The 12,273-nt window shown below is 25.6% G+C and overlaps 1 protein-coding gene across 1 annotated transcript in view; it reads left to right on the forward strand.

Annotated features, from left to right (window-relative positions):
* Window positions 1-12,273, forward strand: part of LOC129988725 (VPS9 domain-containing protein 1-like) — a 34,029-nt gene that overhangs the window by 3,528 nt on the left and 18,228 nt on the right. The window contains exons 3-9 of the mRNA XM_056096993.1: window positions 1,649-1,721; window positions 4,289-4,384; window positions 8,245-8,329; window positions 8,537-8,639; window positions 10,201-10,263; window positions 10,495-10,547; window positions 10,849-10,939. Of these exons, the coding sequence (XP_055952968.1) occupies window positions 1,649-1,721; window positions 4,289-4,384; window positions 8,245-8,329; window positions 8,537-8,639; window positions 10,201-10,263; window positions 10,495-10,547; window positions 10,849-10,939 (564 nt within the window). The remainder of the gene's footprint in view (window positions 1-1,648; window positions 1,722-4,288; window positions 4,385-8,244; window positions 8,330-8,536; window positions 8,640-10,200; window positions 10,264-10,494; window positions 10,548-10,848; window positions 10,940-12,273) is intronic.

Consider the following 12,273-nt stretch of genomic DNA (forward strand, 5'->3'; position numbering starts at 1 on the left):
GAAGATTTTTTCAAGGGTCACTTTTAGGCAGGGATTCAAACAAAAGATTTTTTCTGTGAGACTTTAATCCAACAATATTGAACAATTTCAGGAGATTTTTGGGTCACGAGGATACACCCTAGCTAAGTAAACTTGTCAGATGATGTATTGAAAAGAATTAATTTTAATAAATTTTTATATTTTTATTTATTTACTAGCTGGTACCCGACGCATTGCTGCCACAGAAGAAATATCATTTGAAATTGCTATATTTTTAATTAGGAATGATAGAAAGAATGATATATATTTTCTTGTCAGCAATGAATATATTCATTAAAATTGAATGATATATAAAGGAGAAGTAAAAATAATATTTATTATTTTTTTTTAAATTCAAGTGATTTAGGGTAGACAGTATTTTTTGTTTTACCATTTTCAGTTTTAAAAAAAATCTTGGCTATTTGACTTGTGAATATCCAGCACAGGCCATGTGAAAAAGCAAGGATTTTCTAGGTTTAATACACACACATGAAGTGATTGACCCAGCGCCTTGTTGATGGCCATTGAGAATGAAAGTCGAATGGGAAACTGAAATCATTTGAAATCAAAAGGTATGTCAATGGGAATAGTGGGGATGCATGGAATGTGCACATTTTCTCCGTGCGACTTTTCGTTAAGAATAGTTGCCTCGATTCTTGCCTCATATTGGTCTTCAGATTCTGATGCACATGATCGGGTAGCATATAAACATTGATCTTGAGCATTGAATTCATAAATGATTTGCTTCATTGCTAACTGATCATTCCTCATTTATTTGAGATGCTTGAATTCACTTATTTCTATGTGCTGTGCTTGTAGATCTACCAAGTGACAAACATTTTATAACTGAAATATCATTTGTCGATTCACTGAATAAATAGAAAAATTACTGTTTGCATTGGAAAATATCATTTGTCGATTCACTGAATAAATAGAAAAATTACTGTTTGCATTGGAAAATTTCCTTTGTGTATAACTTACCTTGATCAGTATTGGTAATAATAATTCTATTTTATATGTGTGAGAAAAACTATGAATAATAAGTGCAGTTCGCCACATCCAAAATATTGTGCATGTTAAACGATAATATCTTGTGACAATGACTATTCATTAATGAAAAGAAAAAAACATTAGTATTTGCACTAAATGTTTCCAATTTCATTTCACTCACAATTGATTGGCATCAAAGATAATAATTTTATTTTGTTTCATATATGTGGGATTACCTCCGAATGACATCTGCTGTTTGCCGTTTACTGTTTGTCTTTTGTTAATTGCCAGTTTAAAAATAATGTTAAATTACAAAAACATATAAGAAATTTGTTTGGAAATTTTATTGCATTCAAACTAAATGCTAATAATAGCACTATGCCTACAACCTTCATGCAAATGCAAGCAATAAGTTGGTAAAGTTTTATTGCAATCAGATGAACGGTATGGCAATGCATAAAATACAAACGAACAAAAATTCATTTTTATATATTAGATTAAGTAAATTTTTGTACATTTAGCTGTGTTTATGAAATTTTTTAAAAGTATATATATGTTTTTTATTTTTCCTGTTACTTTTTATATTTTTAAATCTTATTAAATTACATATATAAATAATGAGATTTCAATTTTTTACTAGGCTGCTTTTGCCAAATATCTTCAAAGTCTCCATATCTTAACTCTGTATTTGAATGAAATGTTTTCTTCTTTAGGTGAGTTATTCATCAGTAAAATTTTTAAACTGCAGTATATAAATATAAAAAAAAGTGCTACTGTTCACTTGCATTCACAAATGAAATATGCATGTTTCATATCAATGTATAAATATATTTATTTCCATGTAAAATATGAAAAAAAGACTGCCATTCATATTTTACATTGCTTGCAATGGCCAAAAATACAAAATGGTTACACTAGAAGGAAATGGATTATCTGTCAGTGGAACAGGAATTATTGTCATTTACAAATGTTGATTCAAAATATAACCTGTGTGGCTGTTAAAGTGAATAATGAATAAGTTAATCCAAAACATAATATGAGTTATTACAAAACATAACCTGAATGGCAGTTAAAGTATTGCTTAATGAAAGAATTTTGTTTCATTCAAACAATATAAGACTGTTAGCTGCATATTTGCATATGATTTGGTTATTGCTAAGCTAGTAAAGAAATAAATTTTTTGAGTCGTTATTTATATAGATACTCACTTTTGTACAAAAATAACTTTTTTTTCATTTGGAAATTATTAAGGCATGTATATTAATGTACCACAAGCTAGCTATTCCTGCCCCACCTTGAGACATGAAAAAATAATTGATCTGGATACTACTATAGCATTGGCTGGAACTGTGGTTGAGTTCAAAGGGACATCATTGACCACACTACAAGCAAATCCCTTTGAAGGCAAGTCTTATCATTAGTAAGGGAAAAACTAAAATGACACCATTATTATACTGACCAGGGTGGAAAGAACTAGCCATCACATTGGAAGCTTCTCATCTCTATATCTAAATTGCCCACCACCTTGCCCCAGTGTGACACATATATTCATATATCTTAATTCCTTTAGTGGCCATAATCTGGAATTTTTTTTATGTTACTCAAAATGTGTTTTTCCTTTATCACAAGCATATACTAATCCTTTTTAAAGCATGTCATTTCATATTTTTGTAATCGGCATTAGTCTTTAATAATATCAATTCTTTTTTCAAGTATTTAAGAACTGTTTGCTCCTGTTAAATCTTATATTTTTGTAATAATGAATTATTTAAAAAAAAATCTGATATATAAAATTCAATTTTAACTCAATAAAAATAAGTTTCTGAATAGATATTTTAAACTCAAAATCCTTTAAATATTCTTGATTTATCTTGTAATAAATTTCAAATTATGAAAAAAAAATGTATTCTTCAATTTGAATATTTGAATTTTTAAGTAGCATTTAATTAAAATATTTAGTACTTTATTTCATTTTTATAAGATAAATTATATTCATTCTTATTAATTACTACCCTCCTTAGCAGTTGGTTTAGCAGGAATATTAGTTATATTTATTTCAATTAAATATCTTATGATCATGAACTTAATGTTTAATATTACTTCAAGAAAATATTTTTAAGCATCCAATTGTGACAGGCATTATCTATATTATTTTAACAGCCTTACACTTGTTCTATTCATTATGTATATGAATCATGCAAATGATTCATGACCTTATAGTGCTATTAAAAATGCAACTATTTCAGATAATCTATATTTTGACTTTACTCATAATGTAATTTACTTTCATATTTGTTATGTAACATTGCATATATTAAGTAATATCCTACTACCTTAGCCATCAATAATGGAAGAAAGTCCAATATTTAAATATTTGATGAACTAATGATAATGGTTTTGAATATCAACACAATAAAATCTCATATTAAAAATTTTCCAAAAAAAATCTAAAATTTTGGAAAATTTTGCATATAAAATAAATTAATATGGTGAAAATGGTGAAAAAATTATATTTGTACAACAATAATTTTGGTTGTTATTACAAAATAATGCTAAAATCTTGTTTAATTTTAATTAAAAATTCTTAAAAATTGCTATAATGTGTGCATTTCTACCTTCCAAAGTATATCTATGGCAAATTTGATAGCTCTAAGTCAAGATGCATATTTCTCTTCCATTATTATCAGACATAATTATTATTTTGTAATTTTTATTATTTTTTTAATTATAAAAAAAAGTCTAATGGATTTTAAAATGTGGCATGTCAAATAAATTTTAATTTGTTTCTAATGGAATTTTAATTTCAAAATTTCACCCCCCCCCCCCTTTTAGTGTATATTTTCCCCTTTGATAATATTTATTCATCTAAGTTTTGAATGTAAAGACTTTCTACTTTTATTAATTAATTTTAAAAGATTTTTTCATTGATTATAAATACATATGAAGAAATTACTTTTGCTATCTGTTTAAAGCAATATGATATTTTATTATCATAATAATCTTAAAATATCTCTTCAATTCATTCTCCTCTTTATTATTTTATCTGCACATCTTAAATCATATGCTTATTTCATAGTGCTGTGTTTAAGAATTTTATTTCTTCTTTGTTATAGCAGTTTTCTTCAGCTTATTATAAAAATTTTAAATGTGTTTTTTTATCAACTCATATGATTTTAATGCTTTATTTTAAATATGAAATTTTTGTTTTGAAATCGTTTTGTTTTGAAATCTCTTTTATGGAATAAAATTGTTACTTTGTTATGAATTATTTCTTATATAGGTTTTCAGAAGATGCTTGAAAAAAATAAAGAAATTAAGCAAGTCCTTTCTATGGTTCATGAATGTTCAGATCGTATAACTGTTATTGTTGATGGTAGTAAGTTCAAACTATTTTGTTTATTTTCATTCCAGTATTTTATGCTATATTTTCTTTCTGAAAAAATGTCTAAATAAATTACAGTTATAACGATTAAATAAAGTCTGGTTCATATTTTTTGTTGTTTTTCTTTCAAAATTTAATGATGAAAAATAATATTAATTTATTGAATAATTTTCTTATTTGATTATATGGCTGGAAACACTTTTTTTTTATTATTATATATTGATTAAGGTTTAAAAAGATTTTTGATTAAATCGTTTTATTTTCATCTATTCTTGACAACAACAAAAATATTACTTTTTAAATAAAGGCATCTAAAAAAGTTATTTTATACCCTTATTAGTTGATAAGAAAGCTAACTGAATTCAAATTTAATTAGTAACAAAAATGCTATAATTATCTATCAATTTAGTTATAATTTCCTAAATTAGAGTTAGAGTTCAAGTATTGAGAATCATTATTGTTAAGTCAATAATATGTATAATAAGATTGGTATTGAGCTAATGTCACTTGCACCTTTAGAAATGGTCAAAATTATGAGGCTTTTGAAATTTAAATGCTTATAAATAATGTTACTCTTGATATAATACTCTTGAAATGGATAATTCTGTATCCATTTAAAGTAAATTTAATGTTAAATTCAATGTTTAAAACAGAATTGAAATATTTATATTACAAGAGAAGCTGTATGGTGAAAATAACACTTAAGCTGAAAAATACTTGAAAATTACCATTGCATTGCTTCATTGTCATAATAGGTATAATTTATTTTTCAAGGCTGCAGTACAATGATATTTCATTTAGCCAATGACTGCTTGTAGCTCTTCTTTCTTTATTAAGTGATGCCACATGGCAATTATAAATTCAGTTAACTCTTTTATTTGATTGGATACATTATTGATAGAAATATCCTATAGGTTTCAAATGGGAATTGTTTTCTGATGTTCCCAGCAATTTAAATCATTCTCTGTGATCAATCCTGACAATTATATATATATACAGTGGCTCCCAAAATTGAGTATACACTATACTCTTTCTTCTTTAATTTTATTGTTTTTGATCTTAACATTCCTATTTATGGCTAATATTTATAAGAACAAACAAAATATACATTAACAAAAGTATTAGGCTAAAAAACAAAATGGAGAAATCAATAATATTTTTATTACAGTAATTTTTATGTCAAAGTTACAAATTCCAAAGTCACAAAATTGAGTATACACCTTATAAAATATGCGACTTGACTACTATTATTTATTTTCAAATGAATAAGTAAAATAGTTTTGTTACTTTAATTGACAATTATTGATTTCCAAGCGAAAGCAAACGTTTTGGTTATCATAATGAGCTCCAGAAATGAGACAAATGTTGAAATTCGGAAACTTGATATTCGATTGACTGAAGATGGTAAATCTCTATGAGAAATTGCAAGGTAAATTCAATGCAGTCACGGATGCATTCAAAAAATTATCCAGAAGTATAAAATGTATAGCCAAATTGTTAATAAACCTGGAAAAGGAAGAAAAGAAATCATCAGTGTCACGACCAAGAGAAGAGTTATTCGAGAGGTAGTAAACAATCCTGAGGTGAATGCTACAAAAATTGCTACATTTACTTCAAGAGCAATTGGAAAGTGTGCTTCTGCAGAAACAATTCAAAGAGTAATCTGAAAAGCAAATTATAATGGCCGCGTAGCCAGAACAAAACCATTCATTTCCAAAATAAATGGAGAGAAAAGAATTTCATTTGCTAAAAGTCATATTTCAAAACTTCCGGACTTCTGGAATCAAGTAATATTCAGTGACGAAGTAAGTTCAATGTTTTTGGCAGTGATGGTCGATGTATACATGAACTATGGAAAACAAAAAATAAAAAAATACGAAGGCAAATCAAATATAAAAATTTTGATCTTCAGCCTAAACAAATAGAAAAGAAATGCTTGAGAGAAAAAAAAAATATTTATATGATTATTTTATAGAGTGTATTTTGTATTTGCTGATTATCTGATTAAATATATTATGATATATCTGAAATCATTTAATTATTCTACAATACATTTTTAATGAAATTTTTCTGCTAAGAATATGCATTCATCACAGTTTTATTTTCAACTTAATTGTTCATAAAATTAAAAGAAATAGTAATAAATTACAATTGCAGCTACATGAAAACTAATTTTGAAATTTATGTTTTCAAAATTTGAATACTGATAAAAATACTAAACTTCATGGAAAGAATTGACTTATATATCTATTAAAAACACAATAGAAACTAAATATTTGCTTTAAAAAGAGAGTTAGGTTAGTTTTTATTAGAAATGGAAGCATAGATATAAGAAAATGAAGGAATAGATACAGTAACAGATGATAATAACCAACAGTAATCTTTTTTCTGGGGACTTAGCAGGAACTGTTTGAATTCATGTTCATAGATGGGAATATTCAATTTGGCTGTTCTTTTGATAAACCCAAAAATATTGTTACAATATCTTCATGATAATGTATGGTATTCAGAATATTTATCAACACTGTGGAAGTAACATATAATATTTTGTGCTAATTTCCTAGACAATATGCTAAGCAATTTTGTAATTTATAGCAGTCCTAGCATTACTGCTAAGCAGTTACAATTTTTAATATTGTACATAAGTTAGTATTTATTAGCATTGGAAGAAATTTTTTAAAAAAACATTGTCCAGGAAAGATGGCAACTGATTATCTATAAAGAAATCCAAAATTATTTTATTGTATAAAAACATTCCTTTTTAGACAAACATTGTGAGAAAAATTGGCAAAAAAGTATTACATCAGGAGTAGAAAAACTTCATTTACATTTTAAAAAACATAATTTATCTAAAAAAGTTGCTAAAAGTGGATAGCTGATGATATGAGAATAAAAAGACTATGCATCAGGGATGGAAGAATATTATCTGAAATCAGTGGATGTGAACTAAGTGATATAATTGATATTTTTGATACAGAGAAGAATATTGAGTATAGATTAAAAAATAGAATTACCAAAATAAACTTTCTCTGGATAAAAAGCAGCAAGGAATAGACAATCAGATGAAAAAAACTACATAGATTGTGAAACAATTATTCAAAAGTAACTAATATTTTTTAAAAAATAAAATACATGAGATATTGAGTTTGAGAAGAGATACATCCAGACTGCATTAAAAAAAAACATATAATAATACAGACCTTATGATCTGAGAATGTATGTCAGCAGATACTACAGATTACTTTCATATCATAGACAGTCACTAAAGATTATAAAATACATTGAAATTACCCTAAACTACCTTTCATTAATCTTTCCATATATATATTATTTGAATTTGAATAAATTCTTATATGGATTTAAAATGAAATATCTTTACTTCTGCTATCTCATATTGAGTTAATTTTTTTTCAAAACAAATCTAGTATCCTCTTACTCAACTACTAATCAAACAAGATCTTTGCATTAATCTAATGAAAACAAACAAATATTTGACATTGTTTATTTAGTCACTCCCATCAATGTATTAAGTACAAGTAATACACTAATAATCATAAAATTAATAATACTCCTTGATTATTATATGTATAAATATAATTCTCATGTAATTTGTAGTAAATTTATGATAAATGCTTGTATGTATTTTATTTAATTCTATGTTTTTACTTTAAATTTAACATGTAATCATTTATTTTATTTTCAAATTCCTTAAAAATATTGGATATTGTTTTTATGTCCATTCTTCACAAATTATTTAATTAGTAGCTTAGTAAAAATGCTTTGAGTATTAATTTCAATTTTATAAAATTATTTTATTTTATTTATTTTAATATATTATATTATATTCCATGCAGGTAAAAAAGAATTACCTAGTCCTGTACATAAAATAAGTGCCAGTATCATTCCTGTAGAGTCTGTTATAAATGTTAATTCAAAAGAGTAAGTTTCATTTAATTATATGAAAATTTTATATTACAAATTAAAAATAATAAAAGTAACTCATTTATTGTCTCAAATTTTTTTATTTATTTGAAATAATGTACTTCTTTTTTGTTATTATTAAATTTATCTTGATAATTATTTGGAGAAAAGTTTTTTTCTTTCTTTTAACTACCATTTATCTATAATTATTATATTAATCCATAGATTTCCAGCTTTTCAAAAATTACAGAATGATAATTTGGCTCTTTTAAAGAGATATCAGTGGAGATTCGAAAGAGCACAAGACAAAAATGCTAAAGCAAATTTGGTATGTAAATTTTTTTCCCCTTCCTGTATTGCTTTGATAATTCTTATTTGATTGTTGTTTTATTAAATAATTTTTATAAAAAGTTGTTAGCACATTTAACTTTCATAGTTTTATATATATAATATAAATTAGAAATTCTGATAGCTGATTTTTGAGTCGATTCAATAATATCATTTGACTTCATTATACCATCATAAATTGATGATTTAATCCTTTCTGTAAACATAAATTCATTCTGCCCTCATAACCAGTGGTTTCAGCAATCAAAGTTTCTAGAAAACATATGTATCCCATAAAAACTTTCAATAATACTGTAAGAATGCATAATGATTTTTTTCCAGATGCTATATATATATATATATATTATGGAAAAAATACTTGTAATTTGTAAGACATCTAATAAGGAAGCTCAGCAAGAGTAATAAAGGATTTTACTTAGCATTTTCTAGAAAATTGTTAATGAAAGTTTTTTTTTTTTCTCTAAAGTTTTTTTTTCTCACAATATTGCTGTGAACCAAGCTTTATTTATTTTACTCTTCTTCGTTAATGGTTATAAATTCATTTTGAAACTAATTTTTATAAATATGATCAAATTATTTAAAAGTATATGAATATAGTATTGAAATATGAAAATAAAAAAGAATTCTGAATCAGTCTTCAACTTATATCTAATGTGCATTAAATTTTTGCTTAGTAAATTTAAACATGCTTTCAGCTCTTGGGTTTTGAAAAAGGGAAATGGATGTATATGAATTATTCTTTATTGAATTATATGATTTTTTGAGGAAGGGATTGGAATTGTCTGCCAGTGTTGCAGTCACCTTTTTAAGAAATGCAAATTCCATAGTGCATATTTAGCTCTTAAATATTTTTGTTGTACAATTATTACAATTTTCCACAGCATAACTGATTGTTCTCCACAACATCAAAAATGGATTACTCATTTTTATGAAACTTAGTTGCAACTTTTTTAATTTCATAAAAATAAATATTATGAAAAATGCTTTTTTTTTTTTTTTTTAAGAACTAGAAGATTTTTTTTTTATTTTATCTATCTGATTATACATGATATGATCCTTTAATTTTTGTTGTCATGTTAGGATTATTTGACTCTTTTTACTACATTTGTTTTTTGGATATCTTATGTAATAATTATGTAAAAATGAAGATAAAAACAGTTGACAAATTAGCTCTTAATCTCAATTCATCAGTGCAGTATTTAAGGCTTTATTTTTTATGTTTCAAACACGTTAGCCGATAATTCAAAACATTTTTACACCCATTGATACATACTAGCAATTATATGATTGCCTATGAAAATAATTGACAGTAAAGCATTAATGAATTTTATAAATTTTGAGATTAATGAGAGGAATAATTTCATGACTGTCTCAATTGTAATTTTTGGTGTTCTCTATTTCTCTCTTTCCTTTCAACATTATTTGAAGTTTAATATTCTAAAACCATTATATTTTTAAATATTGTAATAAAATAATTTATTATAATATGACACAATTGTACTAATTTTATAGTGCATTAATCTTATAGTTTATTTATATAGAAATTAGAGCTTGAAAGGCAACTGATTGAAAATGACATGATTGCTAAGAGGAAATTTGATGAAGTATCCTTTGACCATTTCTTTTTAAAATGAATTTTAAATATTCAAAAAATTAAATCTGGACTTGTTATCTTCAAAAATTATGAGGGGGAAAAAGAGACTTCATTTGAATAATTTTAATCCTTGCATATCATTTATATTTTAATAAGTTTATTTTATTAATCTTAAACATTTCAATGAACAACAGTGATTATTTAGAGTTTTAATTATTTTTCTTGATAAGTTGTTTTATTGGCTGTCAAAAAACTACAAAAAGAAAGAGTGCTATTGATGGAAAAAGAAATGAGGTAAAATTTTCATGTTTTCATTTGTTACATTATAAAAGATTTTTTCCCTTTTATTTTATACTTTGACTTTCAGTAAATTAATAAACAGTTTATAATGATGTAGTTTTTATGGGCAGTTGTGTTTTGTATTAAAGGGATGGGAGGGAATTGGCTTCAACTATGAATTCGCGTACAGTGTTAATTCATTTTCTATCCATTTGCTAGGAAATTAAAGTAAATGAATTTTTAGTTGTAAAAATTTTTGACCTTGAATTATTTTCTAACAAAGTTTCAGAAATTAAAATTGTATTTTTCTCCTTAGAAAACTGTTAGAAAGTAAAGGGAAATTGACTGATAAACAAAGAGAGAAACAAGAACTTTATTTGGCAGTCTTACAGTATACTAAAACAGAAGTGAGTTATATATTGCGAGTTCTTTCTTTTCACTTTGGAATTTAAAAATTTTTTATTTTGTTATTTTAGTTAGAAATATATTATTTAGTTTTCATAAAATAATTAATATGCTATTGACTCATGTCTCTTTATTTCTATATGTGACATTAGTGCATGAATATTAGATTTCCCCTTTATTTGCTTTAAAAAAATAGTGAGAATAATTTAATTTAAAATTTTATATATATATACTCAATTCAGGCTTCATTTTAACTTTTGAATTGTATGCATTTTATTTTTCCATTTTCTTGAATTTACATATACCTAACATAAATGCTACTTCAGCTAATTTCTGGAAAAATTCTCCTCTGAAGTTAATGTAGTCTTACACCTTCTTTTTCCCGTTTTCTTATTCAGAGTATGTTCCTCTCACATCAAACACTTAACTAAGAAATTTAGTATCTGTTGAAAATTGAACTCTTTCCTTAATAATTAAGAGAAAGATAAGATATTATTTCTTCTTCCCAAAAGCTGAAAAATTCTCCTCTGAAGTTAATGTAGTCTTACACCTTCTTTTTCCCACTTTCCTATTCAGAGTATGTTCCTCTCATATCAAACATTTAACTAAGAAATTTAGTCTCTGTTGAAAATTGAACTCTTTCCTTAATAATTAAGAGAAAGATAAGATATTATTTCTTTTTCCTAGAAACTGCATGTATGTAAAACATTTCCTTAGTAAAGAAGAAGCAGATGATAAATTATCTTTGCATTTCTTGATTGAACAATAATTTATTCGATAGTGAAGATTGTGTTCTGGAGTGAAATGACTTGAAGACACATGTTGTCTTTTCTGGGGTTTATTGGTAACAATAACAACAAAAGGCACATGAATACGCCTTAGTGTAGAAAGCCTAGAGAACTACACATAAAACTCTCTCGGAAAGAGCCGGGATCCGAGAGCCGAGATAACACTCCCTCTAGTACAGGAGTCCAGTTCGCTTCTGCTAGAAAAAAAAAATACTAAACAACAACAGGGAGACCACGTGACACATGATTGGCAGCTAGTTCCGCCCAGGGAGATCACGTGGTCAACTGAATTCTCAACATCCTGCCCCCGGATGAACCAGGGGGTTCATCAAAACTTCCTAGAGAAAATAATTGTATTTATATTTCATGAATTGTAAATTTAACTTCAAGAAAGTTACCTGGTAATTACTAAAAAATATTAAATAACAATTATATTCAAGAGAAAATATGATAAAAACATACAGCAAGAAAAAATATGATAAAACATACTCCAAGAAAAAATATGATAAAAACATACTCCAAGAAAAAATATGATAAAAACATACTCC

Source organism: Argiope bruennichi, chromosome 10, assembly GCF_947563725.1.
Source record: "Argiope bruennichi chromosome 10, qqArgBrue1.1, whole genome shotgun sequence".
In the NCBI taxonomy this organism is placed as follows: Eukaryota; Metazoa; Arthropoda; class Arachnida; order Araneae; family Araneidae; genus Argiope; species Argiope bruennichi.